Source organism: Coregonus clupeaformis, chromosome 16, assembly GCF_020615455.1.
Source record: "Coregonus clupeaformis isolate EN_2021a chromosome 16, ASM2061545v1, whole genome shotgun sequence".
Taxonomy (NCBI): Eukaryota; Metazoa; Chordata; class Actinopteri; order Salmoniformes; family Salmonidae; genus Coregonus; species Coregonus clupeaformis.
The window spans coordinates 29,960,160-29,982,375 of NC_059207.1; the positions used below are offsets into that span (position 1 = coordinate 29,960,160).

At 44.0% G+C, this 22,216-nt stretch overlaps 2 protein-coding genes across 2 annotated transcripts; both read right to left on the reverse strand.

The window, feature by feature from the left end:
• Positions 1-2,144: 2,144 nt before the first annotated feature.
• LOC121584947 (serine/threonine-protein kinase PLK2) lies at positions 2,145-7,606 on the reverse strand. Its single transcript, XM_041901214.2, has 13 exons — positions 7,378-7,606; positions 7,107-7,214; positions 6,867-6,983; positions 6,532-6,661; positions 6,154-6,337; positions 5,827-6,025; positions 5,493-5,640; positions 5,134-5,225; positions 4,799-5,012; positions 4,183-4,342; positions 3,795-3,924; positions 3,367-3,477; positions 2,145-3,049 (listed from the first exon to the last, which is right to left on the reverse strand). Exons 1-13 carry the CDS (start codon positions 7,567-7,569, stop codon positions 2,858-2,860), a joined length of 1,977 nt encoding a protein of 658 aa, XP_041757148.2. The 5' UTR covers positions 7,570-7,606; the 3' UTR covers positions 2,145-2,857.
• A 1,952-nt stretch (positions 7,607-9,558) lies between these two features.
• On the reverse strand, positions 9,559-21,728 carry LOC121584195 (ATP synthase subunit C lysine N-methyltransferase-like). The gene is made up of 5 exons (XM_041900028.1): positions 21,558-21,728; positions 10,655-10,759; positions 10,230-10,370; positions 10,097-10,147; positions 9,559-9,907 (listed from the first exon to the last, which is right to left on the reverse strand). The coding sequence occupies exons 1-5, from the start codon at positions 21,726-21,728 to the stop codon at positions 9,743-9,745; spliced, it is 633 nt and encodes a 210-aa protein (XP_041755962.1). The 3' UTR covers positions 9,559-9,742.
• Between the last annotated feature and the right edge of the window lie 488 nt (positions 21,729-22,216).

A 22,216-nucleotide genomic window follows, 5' to 3' on the forward strand; every position in this document is an offset into this window, starting at 1 on the left:
AGCTTTCTCTGTCTTTTTGTGCCAATGTGGTGGGAGGCATCAACTACAAAGGTTCCCTGACATTTGATTTGCAAGGGCCTTTTAATCCCCTGATATCCACTATGTATTGCTGTGAGAGAACATCAAGCAATATTTTTGTTGGAGCTGAATACAGTTTACTTTTAAAGAAGCCGTGAGTCACACTTTCGTCCAGAGAAAACTTGTGACGATAGTTGAGGGGAAAAGATCCCTTTTGACACCCCCAGCTTAGGTCTCGCTCATGCTAAGCTTGTCTGCACTGGTTTGGATTTCTCTGCTGACAACATGACATGAAGCAGCAGAAAACAGCTTGGGTCTAAAAAAGCGAAAGAAGTTGCAGAATCTGGAGTGAAATACTTTTTGTCAAACACTGACAGTCCCAAGAACATCTCTGAACTCTTTGTGTGATGACTGAACACCACTATCTAAATTGTTTTTTAAATTAGGTCTGCTCTGCTGTAAATTAGAGAAGTTAGTTAAGAAATCCTCTAAGGTCGTGCCACTGGGCCTGTCTCTTATGCTGACTCAATGGGAGTTGGATGAAGTTGCCCCTAGAAGCTGATCTATGGTCAGTTTGGTATTTTACCGTCTAATGGTTGAGGTTAGGGAGGGTCAGCTGATCTTAGATCTGTGCCAAACAATGAGGTTCCAACATGCAACTCTAACTTACTTTTCCTTCTACGGAGGATGAGGTTCGCCTGAAATGTGTTTGGACGTGGAGAAGAGGGGGTATATTGGTCTTGGCGTGCTTGGCATGCATGTCTCATTTGACAGAGTTTATTTCTGTGACTCTGACCGAAGGATCCACTGACTCCAGAGGCTGTTGATGTCAAACTACATGATCTGAGACCTGGAAGTGTTATAAATAATTTCTGTACTTGTACTTCCTGCCTTGTCTAGTTGTGTGTTCACGTTTATGCATGAGGATCATGTTTAATTTACCTTCAGGACAGTCATTCAAGATGGATATCCAAGATGACAAGACAACCATTTTAAAGACATCCCCTTTCAGCTGTAAATATCTCATGGTTCACTGACACTCTCGGGCTCTGCATTTAATAATAGATCCTGTCAACAAAAGACAAGTAACTTTTTAGAAAGGGAATTAGTGGTGGTAAATGTCATCAATGTTAAAACGCAATGACAGTGAAAGCTATTCTTTTGGTTATCATTATCATTAATGCTATGCTATGCTATGCCGGACATCTGTGAATGATCTTGTTAATGAATGGTGAGCTTCGTTATAACAGAATGAGCCCCGTTATGAAGCGACAGACAGAGCTGAGGTCAGAGGCAGGCTGACGAGAAGAACCAAGACAAGGACCATGTTGTCACAACCACTGTATGTCTCTCTCTCTCTTATGTAACCAAAGTTCTTCCCATAGAAATAGAGCTAAACCCATTTCTATGGATACAGAGTTAAGCAAGGTGAAAGGAATTTTATAGGATCTCTATGGGAAAGATGATCTTAAGAGTCAAACAGGAACATCGAGCATTGATGTAATAATTACCTTGCCATCATTTTACCACAGGTGGTGTGATGTGAGAGTGTGTGGGGGGTTGTCCTTACAAAACAACTTTTCGTTTGAACGGCTATCATTTGAGAGAGCAAAATAATGGACAACCTGACTATATAAATTCAGTATAAATTCTCAAACATTACTTCTGTCCACCATCTCAACAACCAATTCAAGCAGCTATTTCCTGTGAGGAACTAAAAGTATTGTGTTATTTTCCAGTTGCAATGCCAATGTGACAAATGTTGCAGTCTGAATCATCTCCAAGCTTCCTCGGTGCAACAATGTGCTTTACCAGACCCTTGACTCAATTTTCTGTTCCCTGACATGTGAGTGAGCTGGAAACAGCTGACGTGATAGGAAACTAGTGAAATGTAGGAATGTAAGTGGATAAAGTACAATGTATTGCCTGAGGCTTTGTGGAATTCATTCTGTCAGTATTTAAAAGGTCTTCATCAAAACACCAGGGAAAAATGTTTTACCTGGGGAGAGTTTTACTCAGAATAGCAAACATTTTACAGCAATCTTTGACAGTAAATGCTTGAAATAAAGCACTTAAAACCAATAAGGTGTATGTGAACCCCAATAAGTCAGTCATATCATAGTACGTATGTTTAGAAAAAGTTATTTATTTATTAAATAAATAATGCACTTTTGTACACAATAAGTTAATTATTCCTATGTCTAACAGAGAAATGGCTCTTCTTGTATAATCAATGTCATTCCCCCCTCCTTCCCAGCCTAACACAGCCTCAGACAGCCATGTCCATCTGTCCTCAGAGAATGAATAAAGTTTGAAGTTAGTGTTTCTTCACAAATACAGCCTCCCCTGCCTCTGCTCTGCAGAAGTGCTGTGTACATTACAGTCCTCTAGTCCAGCTCCACTTACACATGGAGCATCCATCAGCCCTTATGGTTCTACTGTCATTAGAAAAACAACAACAACATAAACTTTATCTGGTCCCAGCCCAGTGTTACTTTCCTTTTCACTTCCACGCTTCCCTCTTCCTCAAAATCGGATGGGTTTCACATTCGTACCTCCATCCCCTCATCATAACATCCAGTCTTCTTATCTTCCAACTATCAACATACAGATCAGCCCTTTCTGTCCTTTCCAGAGTTTGTCCATCAAGATTCAGCTGCACCTCTGCTGATAGATTTGCAAAGGTTACCAATCAGTAGTCCATTGCTTTACACAGGTCTGACCCCATACACTGTCCTTTCGCCTTGCACTGCTTCCTGGTTCTGTTGCAGCCCTGCAGTAGCATGTTGAAGGAGGTCCGTCAGTATAAATGGTCCCCTGCATTGTGCTGCTTCATGGTTCAGTTGCAGCGCTGCAGCAGCATGTTGAGTGAGTACTCCATGCGTTGGCGCAGGTCTGCGGGGCAGCCGGAGGTGAGCAGGGAGCTCAGTCTGAAGGTGGAGGACACACGCTCCTCGTTGATGTATGTCAGCATGTACTCCTCCCTCTGGGTGCACAGGATGATCTTAGTGTGGTCATGGTAGAAGTTGACCTGTTAGAGAAATATATGGATATATATGGTTTAATAAAGTACTGACAGGATAGGACATGGAACAAATAGCATAGTACCAACATTACTGGAGATATTAGACCCACTTTGGGATACTGATGACCAGTGTGCCTGAAATGTGCCATGTGTTAGAATAAGCTCATTTTGTCTGAAAATCGATGTGTCTGATTTGAATATTTACCTGAAGGGTTCTGCTGATTTACCGAAGCTGCACTGTATCATGTATTTCTTGGCTGAGTAATGTCTATTTTGCCTGTGATGATGATTATGACGACAGTGATGATGATGAGTGTGTTTACCTGAAATGTGCCGTCGTTGAAGAGCATCATGAGGGCACGGTCAGACTTGAGCCACTGCAGCAGGTAGATTCTGGGCATGTGTGTGTCTGCCTGGCTCACCAGGTCTCCACCCTACACAGCAAACACAGGAACAGGTTCATCATTAGACTGAGAGAAGACTAGGAAAGGAAAGAGGGGGGTGGAGGACAGGAAAGGATAGGAGGAGAAGGAAAGGAGAGTGGAGCGGAGCAGAGGACCGGGAGGTGAAGGTGGGGAGAGGAAGAAAGGACCGGAAAGGAGGAGAGAAAATGAGGAGATAGTAACAGTAGGAAGAAATTGAGAGGATGGATAGAATAGATAGGTTGCTGAAGATAGGAACAACAGGAAAGGAAAAGAGAGGAGCAGAGGATGAGAGGAGAGGCTATAGATGCTATTTGGGGAATACTTACATCCATCAGGTTCTCTTCCATGTAGTGGGCGAAGTACTTGAGGACGGTCACCTGACCTACAAAGTGCTCAGGGACGTCAGAGGTGGAGAACACAGAGCACTGACCCAACTCAGCATAGTAGTGGACAGTCCTACAGACAGAGAGAGAAGAGAGAGAGAGAGTTAACAACCGAAATAAACACCTGTTGGGTGTTTATTTATGCATGCCAAACAGATTGATTTTATTTATTTATCAGAGTATGACAGCCTAAAGGACAAAAATACCTTCTATGACTTTTTGTTTACTTTTACATCTGAAGCTGGGACTGCTTTCCAGTACAGCCCAACTAACGTATCTCCAACTAAGGTATTAGTGATGTATTGTGTGATAAAGAGAACAGAGTACGTACTTCTTGTCTGCGAGGAGGCTCATGTGTGTCCCGTTGTTGAACAGAACTCCCACTATGTGGTCTGAGAGCTGGTAGCCAAAGCCATACTTGTTGGAGTAGTCCACCCACTTAGTGACCCACTGCAGGTTACTGCACTCTGTCCCTTTAGGGATGTCATCCGCTAGAGAGAGAGAGAGAGGGAGAGGAAAGGTATTTGTGATTAAAACACAATTATAAACTGGGTGATTCGAGCCATGAATGCTAATTGGCTTACAGCCATGGTATATCAGGCCGTATACCATGGGTATGATAAAACATTTAATTACATTGGTAACCAGTTTATAATAGCAATAAGGCACCTCGGCGGTTTGTGGTATATTGCCAATATACCACGGCTAAGGGCTGTATCCAGGTGCTTAAGAACAGCCCTTAGCTGTGGTATATTGGCCATATACCACACCCCCTCGGGCCTTATTGCTTAATTCAACCATATGCAATAACAAAGGGAGTCCCACTTCATCATATCATATAAGTTCCATTGGTGTTGGAATCATTTCTTTACATGGTAGTAAGTACTACAGTGTAATTACACTGTACCTGCCTAATGTCAACAAACTCAGCTGTGCAATAGGCTTACCTTTGGGCAGGTTTTCCAGGCATCCTCTGAGAACGCTGGCGACTGTCTCAGCCACACTGCCAGTGGTGCTGTCCTCAAGACATTCACTACTGCTGCTGCAGCTACCCAGACTGCCCCTGACGATAAGCCGTATGGTGTCTCGCGTCATCGGGGGCAGGCCCTCGGTTGACGGGGCGACCGGCCTCCCAGCAGATGGTGACAGTGGCCTTCCATCCTGAGAGGAGAAGAAAAAGGGAGGGGTTAAATAACATAGCCTCACACTTTCCTTTATCATGACTCAGCATTTCCTCATACAATGACTTTCTATTTTATTTTGATCATGACTATCACCTCACCTCAGTCATCTCTTTGGTCTGCTGGCTGATGACCGTCTTCTTCAGGTCATGTCGAAGCTTGTAGATCTCCTCTTCCTCTTTGGTCAGTTTATCTACCAGAGACAACAATACACAGTCAGCATTCATTCTGGATGGCCTCACCCTGCAGCCTCTCATTCAAACCAGATGTGTGATTAGCTAGGAAATTTGCCAACAACTATCATAGCTAAATTTGTGGATTTATGACACCACAGCTTTTATCACCACTTGTTAATTAGCAAAAATGTTGAATGTCCTTTTATGAGGTAAACAAATACTGATTTATTAATTGCCGACATTGGCTAAGGCTGTCTTGCGAGGTGAATGATTGATATACTCACTCAGAGTCTCGTAGTATTTGACCTTGTCTCTTTTCCCGCCGAAGAGGGCGGCCGCGGCCTTCTTGAAGAAGCTCTTGGCAGGGCTGGAGACGTGGAAGTCTGGAGCGGAGTGGCAACAACTAGCAGGGAGACGCTCTGGCACGAAACCCTGAAATGAGGGAGGGAGAGAGGGGGAGAGCGAGAGATGTTAAGAGAATAATGGATAACAGATAGTTGAATAAAAACATATCACAATATACAAGCAGGAAGCAGGATGTTAAAAATAAACTAGGTTTGCAGTCTCATTCTCCATATGGTACAGAGAGAGCAAGATAAAGGGGCTGAGCTAACTCACCTGTGTGAAGAAGTCATGGCGCAGTATGTGGTCCAGGCGAGGTCTGTCCTCTGGGGTCTTGGCCAGGAGGTTGGAGATGAGCTGTTTGGCCTGGGGCGACAGGGAGGAGGGCAGGGAGTAACATGCCTCCCGGATACACCTGTACGTCTCCTTCAGATTGGTGGTCTCAAATGGGGGTCTGCCCAGGAGCATGGTATACCTGGAGCACAGAGGAGGGGGAGAGACTTAGTTAGAGACTGGTTGTCATTACAGTCTATTTACATAGAGAATATCATTTTACAGAGCCCTCTATTGACAAGAAAGGTATAAATATAGTAGTGTACTCACATGACACAGCCCAGGGCCCAGACGTCCGACTCACAGCCATGGCCTTGCTTGTTGAGCACCTCAGGGGACAGGTAGTTGGGCGTCCCACAGATGGTCTTTTTCCTGTTCCCAGCAGACTCCAGCTTGGCTGCCAGCCCAAAGTCTCCCACCTTCAGCTCCATCGACTCATTCACAAAGAAGTTACCTAGGAGGGGAGAAGATTACAAATATTAAACCATTTACTGTATGTGAGTGATCAATAACATAAAGTGGTTGGTTTGCAGTTCATGACAGGTAAAGGTTGCAGGTTTGGATCTCTCTGCATATAGTGTTTGGCAGAGCCGATTTAATGATAAAGACTCTGGCTTCTACTGTGTGTCTTGCTATATAGATGCTTACCCAGTTTGAGGTCTCTGTGCAGGATATCTTGTTCATGCAGGTACTTCAGCCCTGAGATGATCTGACGGAGGTAGTATCGCACTTCAGGCTCCGTGAGCACTTTGCGTGCCTTCAGGATGTGTGCCAAAGACTGCACAAAGAGAACATGGGGGAGAATACATATTAGATCAGTCAAGGCAGTCAGCCAATTATGGAAAGTAAGAACATATCTTTCACATTAGCCAGAGACATGACTGCCCATTGAGGGCTGTGGTTCTGAGGTGCTGCTATGCAGACATTTCTCCAACCAGTTTAGAAATAAATGCTCAGTATTTAAGTAGAACATTAACACTCACTCTTCTACTGCAGTATTCTAGGAGAATGTAGATGTTATCTTTGTCCTCGAAATGATGGTAAAAGTGCACGATGTGTTTATGGTGGAGAACTCTGTGTAGCTCGATTTCCCTGTCAATCTATGGAGAAGAGATATCATAGTGATGATTAAAAGCAATTAATTATCCAAAAGTCCAGGACATTTAGTGTCAGTCTATATAGCTTTATAATAATGCATGATGAAGAGTGGCGCGCGCTCTTACCTTTTCCCGTTGGTGCGGTTTGGAGACGCGCGTGTGGGGAATAATTTTTGCTGCATAAACTTTACTCGTGGACAGGTCGGTCATCTCATAGCACTTGGCGAAACCTCCCTGAAAAGAAAATAACACATTCATATTGGTAAGCTTATTTACCAAGCTAATTAAAATTGTGCATATTTTGGAATAACAATGTACTATTCCCAAAGTGAAGATTTATAAAGAACCATCTTGTCTTTGCGTAATTTGCGTTGTATTATAATTCACTGATGGCTACCTTTCCCAGAACTTTCCCACGGCAGTAACATTTCCCGCTGGCGTGATCCGTGACAATCCTCGCCATCTCCGCAGGTGCATGACCGCGATCCTCTGTTCTCTTTCTCCGCAGTTCACAGGACCCCTGCTGGTTGGGCTCGCACATCCTGTTGCTATTCGTCGGCTGTTCAGCGATATTCCTAAGTAATTCCATTGCGAGGCGGTGTCTTCACTGCTCGTACTCTGAATGCAGTCCGGAGAGGCTGTGTGTTTGGGTTTATATGGAAGCACCGGCCCTGGCTCTCCGACGTCACGCTGGAGAATGTTCTATGGAAGAGTTTCCCAAACTCCGTCCTGTGCCCCCCCTTGGGTGCACGTTTTGTTTTTTTGCTCTAGCATTACACAGCTGTTTTTTTTGGGGGGGGACAAGCAAAATATTGATAACAACTAATGTGATATTTGGGTGAATCAGTAATAAAAACGAATTATTAAATCATGTGCTTTGTAAAGTACATACAGTAATACATGTATTATAAAATCATATGCATTGCTACAGCTTATAGAAATGCTACTAAGTTGTGAATACAACTATGGATCTAAAACCGTAAAATGTAAATATATATATTTTTCAAATGAATTCATCTATGGCTCTCTCCCACTCTGATCTTAATTTGAATCTCTAGCACCATCTGGTGGTTTTACAGACCTCCAGGTTGAAAGAGTATTAGGATCTGACAGAATGTCAGAGCAGATTACCATAGTCCTTGCTTGGATGCTTTAGCCAACTCCTGTTCTTTGGATGGGGAGGGGATGTGGGCTTTGCACGTCCCACGTTAGTCAGGAGACAGAAGCAGTCACAGGGGGTGGAAAGGTTTGTGAGTCCCAAATGACACCCTGGGTCAATGTGATCATAAAACCCACAGAACTAAAGTTAATCTACACACCACAGAGTACCCATGTACCCATGCTTCCCTCACTGGCCTACTACTGTTTCTCTGCTCTCTCCTGCCTGCTTGGCACGTGGAAACACAATACAATTAACGTGCCTTTTTAGATAGAGTGGGGATGATATGAAGTCAGCCAAATGCTGGGCTCTCTATGTCATACTCTGACTTCTATAAGACTGTGCACTATAGTCAGTACAGTGATCAGCTTGGATAACTCTTCAAGCATTTTCCATAGTATCCTCCTGTATGAACTCAGTCGAAGTGAAAATAACTAGGAAATGCTGTCAACAACATCCAGAAAATAAAATTGTATTCATTTCTTTCACAGTTTCAACCTGTTTCAACAGTTTGCAACCTTACTTTCACATCACAGTGGGTAAGACTTATTTACAACATTCTTTCCAATGCTCTGCATATGCCCTATGAGGACATACAGTATCTGGCACCTGGTTTAATCAAAGTGTAAGGACATGTTTATAATACGTTTCCTCTACATTTGAGGAACGCACCTCACCCTTCATATATTGTTCACAGTGGCGATTTTAGCATTTCAATCTTGGTGGGGCAAACTCCCCAACATTTTTTTTAGATGCATGCCAGCAAAGCCACTACACAACACAACACAACACTAAACAATACATTAATTGCACTATAACGGTGACAAACAGTGCCTACAAACTGTTAGGACCTACATAAATCTGTCCCAACAGCAGAGTCCCAACACCTTACCACTGTTACACCTGGCTATCAGCGGAGCCTTGTCTGGCAGCGAAACAGTTCATTCAGCCTCTTTTACTGCCTTTAAAAAAAAACATAGCTTATATGGCTGACTTGCTTAAACAAATGTGGTTTCTACTGACAATTGAGATGTACAAACTATGGCATAAGGGGACGACGAGCGGATAAGAGGCAATCCGCAATTTTGATTAAGACATTAATGAGCGAGCTAGGACGGACATAGTCAATATAACTATAACTAGAGAACATTGCCAACCCCTACTCTCCGTATTTTCCGCTGGCTGCCCCACCACCACAGAAAGCACTGAGCTAGGCTGAAACACCTGCATTTTGGAGCTGCCTTACTCAAGAAAGCAAAAAAGAGACCAAGTTTGTATGCGAATTTATTAACTTAATGATTATAATTTTTTACATTGTTTGCAAACTGATATGTGACACATATTAATGCCAAAATAACATATATTTTTTATCTAAACAGGTGGGGTTCTGCCCCACCTGCCCTGAATGACGGGCCGCCACTGATTGTTCAATAGATCAACAAATGAAATGTGTACAAGAGGCAGTTGGCAATATTGGGTTTGTGGTTTGATCGGGGTGTTAATGACCCTATATTGGGTTTGGTGTGAACCAGTGAATGACATTAGGATTGAATCAAGCCAGCGATAATGTCACAGTATGATGTCATAGGGTCACGCATGTCGACTAACCCAGGGCTGATCGCACAGTGCTGATGTCATAGGCCTGGACCTGGTCGAGGCTGTCGCCCTGCGAGGCTCGGTGGGGCCAATGAGGGAAGGGGAAGCGGCAGGCGATGACACATGCATCGTCAGGAAGCTCCCTCAGCAGCTTCTCACCCAGCACCTCCATCTGAGGACCAATCAGAGAGACTAGTTTTAGTCATCAACCAATCAGATCAACACTCTCTAACCAAATGATCCAGCACACCTAATTATTTTTTAATCTGATTTAAGACTCTATTATAACAATAGAACATCCGCTGCAGAGAGCAGGAATTGTTCTTGCAGTGTGGAGGTCTTGTGTGGCTGGAACACCTACCACTCCAGGGGCCAGGAATACAGTGACGTTGTTGTAGTTTGACAAATCAATCTGTCAAATGAAAGAGAGAGAAATAATTTAGTAAAGAGTATGTGTCTATTAAACATTCTCATGTTAGAGAGCTATACTGTACCTTCCAGAAGTCCTTGTTGACAAAGTTTGCCTGGCTTGTTGGCACTCCTGTCCAGCGTGCTTTCCCTCTAGCATACACCAGCAACATGGAGTTGATCTCAAATCCAGTGCACTGGAGGTCAACAGAGGTAGCAGCAAACACCTAAAACAAGAAGGTACAGTGAAGTTGAGTCATACAACTACCTGTAGCAGAAAAGTGAGTGACTCACTTGACTATAATTTTTCTGTTGCCAGTTGTCACCACCACACAAGATCCCTTGCTACAACAGAAAGAAACGTAAGTGACAGACTTGGTTTGTGTCCCAAATGGCATCCTATGCCCAATATGGTCAAAAAGTAGTACACTATATAGGAGACAGGGTGCAATTTAGGACACATTCTCTATTGTTTATAGCTGGGTGGTTTATTTCACCAGAGCCAACTCACCAGTCTCCCGTCTCCTGACCCCAGATCAGCCAGTTGGCCTCTGCGTCCCTCCAGCAGCTTCATGGCGTTTACGGTCTGAGCTTTACTCGAGGGCAGGTAAGGCACCTGTATGTGAATAATAATGCCAGTCAATGAGTGTGAAAAATGATTGCTATAACAGAGGATACAAAATTGGCCATAATATGGGAGATGGGTAGCCTGGTCCCAGAATCTGCTCTTGCCAACTAAATTGCTCATTGTCAAGCCAAACTTGACAAGCAGTTGGCAGGATAGCACAAACTGACTGGCCCTCAGTCTAGGAAACTGGGTGTGTGGGAGACTAATATTTCCCCCAATGAGTTGTATATAACTTTTTAATTGGTTCTAGGTAGGAAATACTTATCCCTTGAGCTTTTACAGTTGTAGGGGATTGAATGGAGACTTCCTATTGCCAACAATTCAGCTGCAGAGGTGGAAAAAGCCTTGAAAAGGTCCTTGCACATACAAGATGGAGACATCACTGACCCAGCATAAGCACAGACAAGACTTTCATGCCAGAGTTGTAAACATTTAGCAATCCGATCTATCTTCCATTCTTTATAGCCCTGAACCCCCCAAATCCCTTGGTTTCTATTACCCCAATTATTGATAATCTGCTCCTGACCATGAAGTGCTCTTGTCTGATGATGATTAACTGATGGTAAAGAGAGTAGCACAGGATCCATTAAGCAAAAACAATGGATCATGGGGTAATACAGTACCAGTCAAAAGTTAATTCAAGGGTTTTTCTTTATTTTTTACTATTTTCTACATTGTAGAATAATAGTGAAGACATCAAAACCATGAAATAACACATGGAATCATGTAGTAACCAAAAAAGTGTTAAACAAATCAAAATATATTTTAGATTTGAGATAGTCCTATTTGGTAAAAGACCAAGTCCATATTATGGAAAGAACAGCTCAAATAAGCAAAGAGAAACAACAGTCCATCATTACTTTAAGACATGAAGGTCAGTCAATACGGAACATTTCAAGTACTTTGAACGTTTCTTCAAGTGCAGTCGCAAAACCCATCAAGCGCTATGATGAAACTGGCTCTCATGAGGACCTCCACAGGAAAGGAAGACCCAGAGTTACCTCTGCTGCAGAGGATAAGTTCATTAGAGTTAACTGCACCTCCGATTGCAGGCCAAATAAATGCTTCACAGAGTTCAAGTAACAGACATATCTCAACATCAACTGTTCAGAGGAGACTGTGTGAATCAGACCTTCATGGTCGAATTGCTGCAAAGAAACCACTACTGAAGGACACCAATAAGAAGAAGAGACTTGCTTGGTCCAAGAAACACGAGCAATGGACATTAGACAGGTCTGATGAGTCCAAATTTGAGATTTGTGGTTCCAACCGCCGTGTCTTTGTGAGACGCAGAGTAGGTGAATGGATGATCTCCACATGTGTGGTTCCCACTGTGAAGCATGGAGGAGGAGGTGTGATGGTGTGGGGGTGCTTTGATGGTGACACTGTCAGTGATTTATTTAGAATTGAAGGCACACTTAACCAGTATGGCTACCACAGCATTCTGCAGCAATACACCGTCCCATCTGGTTTGCGCTTAGTGGGACTATCATTTGTTTTTCAACAGGACAATGACCCAAAACACACCTCCAGGCTGTGTAAGGGCTATTTGACCAAGGTGAGTGATGGAGTGCTGCATCAGATCACCTGGCCTCCACAATCCCCCGACCTCAACCCAATTTAGATGGTTTGGGATGAGGTGGACCACAGAGTGAAGGAAAAGCAGTAAACAACATTTACATTTACATTTACGTCATTTAGCAGACGCTCTTATCCAGAGCGACTTACAAATTGGTGCATTCACCCTATAGCCAGTGGGATAACCACTTTACAATTATTATTATTATTATTATTATTTATTTTTTAGGGGGGGGGGGTAGAAGGATTAGTTTTATTATTTAGGTGGGGTTTCAGATGTCTCCGGAAGGTGGTGAGTGACTCCGCTGTCCTGGCGTCGTGAGGGAGCTTGTTCCACCATTGGGGTGCCAGAGCAGCGAACAGTTTTGACTGGGCTGAGCGGGAACTATGCTTCCGCAGAGGAAGGGGAGCCAGCAGGCCAGAGGTGGATGAACGCAATGCCCTCGTTTGGGTGTAGGGACTGATCAGAGCCTGAAGGTACGGAGGTGCCGTTCCCCTCACAGCTCCATAGGCAAGCACCATGGACTTGTAACAGATGCGAGCTTCAACTGGAAGCCAGTGGAGTGTGCGGAGGAGCGGGGTGACGTGAGAGAACTTGGGAAGGTTGAACACCAGACGGGCTGCGGCATTCTGGATGAGTTGTAGGGGTTTAATGGCACAGGCAGGGAGCCCAGCCAACAGCGAGTTGCAGTAATCCAGACGGGAGATGACAAGTGCCTGGATTAGGACCTGTGCCGCTTCCTGTGTAAGGCAGGGTCGTACTCTCCGAATGTTGTAGAGCATGAACCTGCAGGATCGGGTCACCGCCTTGATGTTAGCGGAGAACGACAGGGTGTTGTCCAGGGTCACGCCAAGGCTCTTCACACTCTGGGAGGAGGACACAACGGAGTTGTCAACCGTGATGGCGAGATCATGGAACGGGCAGTCCTTCCCCGGGAGGAAGAGCAGCTCCGTCTTGCCAAGGTTCAGCTTGAGGTGGTGATCCGTCATCCATACTGATATGTCTGCCAGACATGCAGAGATGCGATTCGCCACCTGGTTATCAGAAGGTGGAAAGGAGAAGATTAGTTGTGTGTCGTCAGCGTAGCAATGATAGGAGAGGCCATGTGAGGATATGACAGAGCCAAGTGACTTGGTGTATAGCGAGAATAGGAGAGGGCCTAGAACTGAGCCCTGGGGGACACCAGTGGTGAGAGCACGTGGAGCGGAGACAGCTTCTCGCCACGCCACTTGGTAGGAGCGACCGGTCAGGTAGGACGCAATCCAAGAGTGAGCCGCGCCGGAGATGCCCAGCTCGGAGAGGGTGGAGAGGAGGATCTGATGGTTCACAGTATCAAAGGCAGCAGACAGGTCTAGAAGGACAAGAGCAGAGGAGAGAGAGTTAGCTTTAACAGTGCGGAGAGCCTCCGTGACACAGAGAAGAGCAGTCTCAGTTGAATGACCAGTCCTGAAACCTGACTGGTTTGGATCAAGAAGGTCATTCTGAGAGAGATAGCAAGAGAGTTGGCTAAAGACGGCACGCTCAATAGTTTTGGAAAGAAAAGAAAGAAGGGATACTGGTCTGTAGTTGTTGACATCAGAGGGATCAAGTGTTGGTTTTTTGAGAAGGGGTGCAACTCTCGCTCTCTTGAAGACGGAAGGGACATAGCCAGCGGTCAAGGATGAGTTGATCAGCGAGGTGAGGTAGGGGAGAAGGTCACCGGAGATGGTCTGGAGAAGAGAGGAGGGGATAGGGTCAAGCAGACAGGTTGTTGGGCGGCCTGTAGTCACAAGTCGCAAGATTTTGTCTGGAGAGAGAGGGGAGAAAGAAGTCAAAGCATAGGGTAGGGCAGTGTGAGCAGGACCAGCAGTGTCATTAGACTTAACAAACGAGGATCGGATGTCGTCAACCTTCTTTTCAAGGTGGTTGACGAAGTCATCCACAGAGAGGGAGGAGGGGGGGGGGGGGGGGGGGAGGAGAATGTGGCAAAGAGCTTCCTAGGGTTAGAGGCAGATGCTTGGAATTTAGAGTGGTAGAAAGTGGCCTTAGCAGCGGAAACAGATGAAGAAAATGTAGAGAGGAGGGAGTGAAAAGATGCCAGGTCCACAGGGAGTCTAGTTTTCTTCCATTTGAGTCATCAAGCCACGGAGCTGGAGGGGAGGACCGAGCCGGCCGGGAGGATAGGGGACACAGAGAGTCAAAGGATGCAGAAAGGGAGGAGAGGAGGGTTGAGGAGGCAGAATCAGGAGATTGGAGGGAGAAGGATTGAGCAGAGGGAAGAGATGATAGGATGGAAGAGGAGAGAGTAGTGGGAGAGAGAGAGCGAAGGTTGCGGCGGCACATTACCATCTGTGTAGGGGCAGAGTGAGTAGTGTTGGAGGAGAGCGAGAGAGAAAAGGATACAAAGTAGTGGTCGGAGACATGGAGGGGAGTTGCAGTGAGATTAGTAGAAGAGCAGCATCTAGTAAAGATGAGGTCAAGCGTGTTGCCTGCCTTGTGAGTAGGGGGGGACGGTGAGAGGGTGAGGTCAAAAGAGGAGAGGAGTGGAAAGAAGGAGGCAGAGAGAAATGAGTCAAATGTAGACGTAGGGAGGTTGAAATCCCCCAAAACTGTGAGGGGTGAGCCATCCTCAGGAAAGGAACTTATCAAGGCGTCAAGCTCATTGATGAACTCTCCAAGGGAACCTGGAGGGCGATAGATGACAAGGATATTAAGCTTAAATGGGCTAGTGACTGTGACAGCGTGGAATTCAAATGAGGAGATAGACAGATGGGTTAGGGGAAAAATGGAGAATGTCCACTTGGGAGAGATGAGGATTCCTGTGCCACCACCCCTCTGACCAGATGCTCTCGGGGTATGCGAGAACACATGGTCAGACGAGGAGAGAGCAGTAGGAGTAGCAGTGTTTTCAGTGGTAATCCATGTTTCCGTCAGCGCCAGGAAGTCGAGGGACTGGAGGGTAGCATAGGCTGGGATGAAGTCAGCCTTGTTGGCAGCAGAACGGCAGTTCCAGAGGCTGCCTGAGACCTGGAACTCCAGGTGTGTGGTGCGTGCAGGGACCACCAGGTTAGAGAGGCAGCAGCCACGCGGTGTGAGGCGCTTTGTGTAGCCTGTGCGGAGAGGAGAGAACAGGGATAGGCAGAGGCATAGTTGACAGGCTGTAGCAAATGGCTACAATAATGCAGAGGAGATCGGAATGAAATGAACTAAACATCTGGGAAAGGAGAGAGCGGGGCCTCCCTTACCACAACTCCCAAATATAACTCTCCCAACTTCCACCTCAGAAACTATAATTGTTTTCACTGAAACACCCGAATAAAACACTCCCAACTTCCACTTTAGAAATTAGAATTGTTGTAAGCTACAGCGGTTCAATGTTTCAAGGAATAGACTCAACTTACTTTATTCAGCTAGCTAACTATGACGCCATAGCTAACTAGCATGCTAGCATCCAATAACACACGGTTTAGCACCAATACTTGGTTACAACAAACTACTAATAGTGTGTTAACACGCTAAACAGATAATTTGTGTCCGTGTCTAGTTCCTTTCATAACGCAGCAATAATTAAACGTTGGCAAGCTAGCACAAAGATAATGTATTTAGCTGCTACAGTACTGCTAGCGTTGGCTAGCTAGCAATGGCTGCTGTGTTGACTTTGTTTGAGAAACGGTGTCGCTGCGAACGAATGTAGCTGGCTAAAATCATATTGTATTTAGTTGCTATAGTACTGCCAGCTGGTAGCGTTGGCTAGCTAGCAATGGCTCCGGTGATGACTTTGTTTGAAAAACGGCGTCGCTGCGAACGAATGTAGCTGGCTAAAAGGATATTGTATTTAGTTGCTACAGTGCTGGTAGTGTTGGCTATCTAGCAATGGCTGCGGTGTTGACTTTGTTTGAAAAACGGCGTCGCTGCGAACGAATATAGCTGGCTAGCTAACCTCGATAGTTACTCTATACTACACCTTTATCTTTGATACAAATACAACTATGTAGCTAGCCAACATTACACTAATCAAATCGTTCCATTGTAATGTAATGTGTCATATTACCTGCGGAGCGAAGTACAGCATGACTACTCACCTCGCCTGCTGCCTACCACACCAACAAGTGCTCAGTATATGTGGGAACTCCTTCAAGACTGTTGGAAAAGCATCCCTCATGAGACTGGTTGAGAGAATGCCAAGAGTGTGCAAAGCTGTCATCAAGGCAAAGGGTGGCTACTTTGAAGAATCTCAAATGTAAAATATAATTTGATTTGTTTAACACTATTTTGGTTACTACATGATTCCATATATGTTATTTCATAGTTTTGATGTCATCACTATTATTGTACAATGTAGACAATAGTAAAAATAAAGAATGAGTAGGTGTTCTAAAACTTTTGACCGGTAGTGTACAGTGGGGAAAAAAAGTATTTAGTCAGCCACCAATTGTGCAAGTTCTCCCACTTAAAAAGATAAGAGAGGCCTGTAATTTTCATCATAGGTACACGTCAACTATGACAGACAAATTGAGGGAAAAAAATCCAGAAAATCACATTGTAGGATTTTTAATGAATTTATTTGCAAATGATGGTGGAAAATAAGTATTTGGTCACCTACAAACAAGCAAGATTTCTGGCTCTCACAGACCTGTAACTTCTTCTTTAAGAGGCTCCTCTGTCCTCCACTCGTTACCTGTATTAATGGCACCTGTTTGAACTTGTTATCAGTATAAAAGACACCTGTCCACAACCTCAAACAGTCACACTCCAAACTCCACTATGGCCAAGACCAAAGAGCTGTCAAAGGACACCAGAAACAAAATTGTAGACCTGCACCAGGCTGGGAAGACTGAATCTGCAATAGGTAAGCAGCTTGGTTTGAAGAAATCAACTGTGGGAGCAATTATTAGGAAATGGAAGACATACAAGACCACTGATAATCTCCCTCGATCTGGGGCTCCATGCAAGATCTCACACCGTGGGGTCAAAATGATCACAAGAACGGTGAGCAAAAATCCCAGAACCACATGGGGGGACCTAGTGAATGACCTGCAGAGAGCTGGGACCAAAGTAACAAAGCCTACCATCAGTAACACACTACGCCGCCAGGGACTCAAATCCTGCAGTGCAAGACGTGTCCCCCTGCTTAAGCCAGTACATGTCCAGGCCCATCTGAAGTTTGCTAGAGTGCATTTGGATGATCCAGAAGAGGATTGGGAGAATGTCATATGGTCAGATGAAACCAAAATATAACTTTTTGGTAAAAACTCAACTTGTCGTGTTTGTAGGACAAAGAATGCTGAGTTGCATCCAAAGAACACCATACCTACTGTGAAGCATGGGGGTGGAAACATCATGCTTTGGGGCAGTTTTTCTGCAAAGGGACCAGGACGACTGATCCATGTAAAGGAAAGAATGAATGGGGCCATGTATCGTGAGATTTTGAGTGAAAACCTCCTTCCATCAGCAAGGGCATTGAAGATGAAACGTGGCTGGGTCTTTCAGCATGACATTGATCCAAAACACACCGCCCGGGCAACGAAGGAGTGGCTTCGTAAGAAGCATTTCAAGGTCCTGGAGTGGCCTAGCCAATCTCCAGATCTCAACCCCATAGAAAATCTTTGGAAGGAGTTGAAAGTCCGTGTTGCCCAGCGACAGCCCCAAAACATCACTGCTCTAGAGGAGATCTGCATGGAGGAATGGGCCAAAATACCAGCAACAATGTGTGAAAACCTTGTGAAGACTTACAGAAAACGTTTGACCTGTGTCATTGCCAACAAAGGGTATATAAAAGTATTGAGAAACTTTTGTTATTGACCAAATACTTATTTTCCACCATAATTTGCAAATAAATTCATTAAAAATCCTACAATGTGATTTTCTGGATTTTTTTCCCTCATTTTGTCTGTCATAGTTGACGTGTACCTATGATGAAAATTACAGGCCTCTCTCATCTTTTTAAGTGAGAGAACTTGCACAATTGGTGGCTGACTAAATACTTTTTTTCCCCACTGTATATACCATGGTATTGTTGAATACTAGTTTCTGATTTTCTTGAAGGGCATTCTAGAGCGTGCATTATTTAAGTGATAATGCCCCAGAAGCCGGTGTTTGGAGGATATATTGGTGCGGGTGTTGTTAGGCCCAAGACCAAGTAAACATAATGCATGGTATATCAGAACGGTAGAATTCAATGGCTTTAATTCATTCTTACATGTTCAATGTTTGAGCTGCTTTTTAAAGCAAAAGTCGAATTGAAAACATTATTGGCATTGCTGAATTCGATTTTTATAATAGCAAGCTAGGACTTATGGTTTGGTTAGCTAAACTAGCAAGTTTGTTTGTTTGGTTACTGTAGCTATCTAAACTTGCTAGCTACTTCAGTGGATGTTGAACACATTTTTACTTGCAAATGAACACATTTCTAGTGGCAAATGTGTTGAATTATAGCCATGGTATAAAAGGGATAATCAACTTGGGGCTCTATGTGTTCTCTGAAAAATAATGCAACTCCGTGGAAGGTTTGTTCCACTCCGCTAGCGCGCTGTGGACAGTGGCGATTTTAGCATGTAAATATTGGTGGGGCAAACAAAACAAAAAAATGTGGGGATACATGCCAGCAAAGCCACTACACAATACAACACTAAACAATACATTAATTGCACTATAACGGTGACAAACGATGCCCACAAACTGTTAGGGCATACATTAAGCTGTCCCAACAGCAGAGCTTTCTTTTCAGCACCATGGAGTGAATCCTTACCACTGCTACACCTGGCTATCAGCGGAGCCTTGTCTGGCAGCGAAACAGTTAATTCAGCCTCATTTACTGCATTAAAAAAAACCATAGCTTATATGGCTGACTTGCTTAAACAAATGTGGTTTCTACTGACAATTGAGATGTACAAACTATGGCATAAGGGGACGACAAGCGGATAAGAGGCAATCCGTAATTTCGATTAAGACATTAGTGAGCGAGCTAAAGATGGACGTAGTCAATATAACTATTTGTTCAGCACTTTTGAAATGTACAGCGACATAATTCAGAACATGGGCCGTTCTTACAGTGTTCTCCCTGTACACCAGGTCAGAACCATAGGATAAATAAAGGGGGCATATAAGCAGTGAACAATGAAAGCCCTTACAATATTCAATGATTACATTTCTCTAAAACAGGTTATAGGCTACATGTGCACCACCAAGTCAGAACAGTAGGCGAAATTAAGAGGGGAAAATAGACCAAATTATTAGGGTGAGGCACATGGGCTACTAACAGCTTACTACACAACATACACTTAGTATTACTTTCTTAGCTACAGTATACATATCTCCCTGGCATTTTACATCATTTATGCAGCAGCATACAACACATTTCTGGACTCACCTTGTTGTGCTGTGCTCACTTGAACAGGAAGGTGGCGCGGCGGTCCTTCGTGGGCAAATTTTGTTATCAAACTTTGTCATCAAAGTCTGGCATTCTCTGGATTTATGGTGCTTTCAAGACAACTGGGGGAAAAAACAAGGTCGAATCATGATGACGTCAGCGATCTTCAGGTCGAATCTCTAGAAAGAGGCCCGAGTTCCCGACTTACAATTCCGAGTTGAATGACCGTTCAAAACTTATTTCCCAGTCGGAGCTTGTTTTTTCCTAAGTTCCCAGTTGTCTTGAACTCACTGAAGTCAGATTTCCCAGTTCTGAGTTAACAGTTGTTTTGAGCGCGGCAGAAGTCATGCTGGATTGACAGCGTGGCCAATGTTGAATGTTTATCATTTTAAGCTTGGAAAAGAGACCCTTAAACAGAGAGTTGGTACTACACACCCACTCCACTGAATGGCAGGCTAGTGATTGCTTTGCAATGCTTGCAGTTAGCCACTGATTCCTTCCAAACCACTCATTGTTCAATTTGCGATTTTCCAACTTGTTGTGTAATGTTTGTGTCCAATGGCCGATGAGCACCGATACGTTTTATCTATAATTTCTCTTCATAATTTATCTTCATATGACAAGGATTAAAAAGGATTTGCCAGTAGATTGTCGACTTGATTCATGATGACTGCTAGCCAAGATTTTGAAAGTATGATGTTGACATGATCAGTCCAATCAAAGCTACTGTAGATATAACGTGATTTGATGTCATTTTATCTGTGGCCAATGACCTTGAGCATTCTTGGATGGGCACTTCTAATGTAACTCTATGGCAGCACCCAAGGGGCTTGAATTTTCGAGCTCTACCCTTAGATTTGGCAGTGAGGTGACAGAACACTCATGGGGACACTACCAGTCAAAAGTATGGACACACCTACTCAAAACTCTTGAATGAGTAGATGTGTCCAAACTTTTGACTGGTACTGTATCTATTCTTTATATTTTTTTGCAAAAAATGTGGGGCTCAAAACAGGTGGGGCTCTGCCTCACCTGCCCTGAATGACGGGTGGCCACTGGTTGTGGAACACACCTTTCCATCATTCATTATTTCCATAGAACGCATAGCCCCTCGATGATTTATATACACTGAGTGCGGAAAACATTAGGAACACCTGCTTGACATAGACTGACCAGGTGAATCCAGGTGAAAGCTATGATCCCTTGTTGATGTCACCTGTTAAATCCACTTCAAGCAGTGTAGATGAAGGAGAGGAGACAGGTTAAAGAAGGATATGTAAGCCTTGAGACAATTGAGACATGGATTGTGTATGTGTGCCATTCAGAGGGTGAATGGGTAAGACAAAATATTTAAGTGCCTTTGAATGGGGTATGGTAATAGGTGCCAGGCGCACTGGTTTGAGTGTGTCAAGAACTGCAACGATGCTGGGTTTTTCACGCTCAACAGTTTCCTGTGTGTATTAAGAATGGTCCACCACCCAAAGGACATCCAACCATCTTGACACAACTGTGGGAAGCACTGGAGTCAACATGGGCCAGCATCCCTGTGGAACGATTTCGACACCTTGTAGAGTCCATGCCCCGACGAATTGAGGCTGTTCTGAGGGCAAAAGGGGGTAAAACGAAATATTAGGAAGGTGTTCCTAATGTTTTGTTCACTCAGTGTATTTGACTTACCAAATGTGTGTTCTACAAATATTTGACTTACCACATAAGCCCCTTTCTTCTTTTGAAGGCATCATGAAGCACACATAGAGCACTCCAAGACAAGCAGCAAAGCATTGTTAAGCCTATTACTTTTTATTGATTTCACTGTACAGTTATAGGGGCCTGAGCACATTCATGTGAATGAGATATGCCTTGAGTCTTCTTGGTACTTTGCGGAAGCCAGGAAGGGCAAACATAGTCCATATCCCGTAGAGGCCAGCGAGCAAAGCCCCAGTGGAGGCTGTCTGGATGGGGTTGTCCTTACTGCCATGGACCATCCTGGAGCCTTGATCCTGGAGGATGAATTCCATGGAGTCCTCCATGATAAACTGTCTCCATTAGGCTACATAAAACAGTGGTTAGCATCCATATTAGTAATTTAGGCCAACCAAAACAGCAGAGGCAACAGTAAGGTAGACAGGGATAGGCTTAATGTCTTGATAAAAATTATTTTGGACACAATCATAAAGAAATACTTGAACACAAGTTTTTACAGGTATTCAAAGTATTTGTGAAGCAATGCAAATGGAGCTTCTCTAATAATGACATTTGCAACGTGTCATAGACATCGAAATGTAATACAGTAATTCAATATCAAGACATGCACATGGCACTATAATCGTGCAGAGTACTTTCTAGAAAAGTTTTGTTTATTAAACTTCAGTCATCAAAATATTTTCTAAGATAAAAATTATGCAAAAAGAACGTGCTACTATATCAATGCCTCCATTAATATTGGTGAGTTGATATTATGCAAGATATTTCCCACATAGTTTTATGCACTTTGATTCTGTAAACCGTATGTTTTATA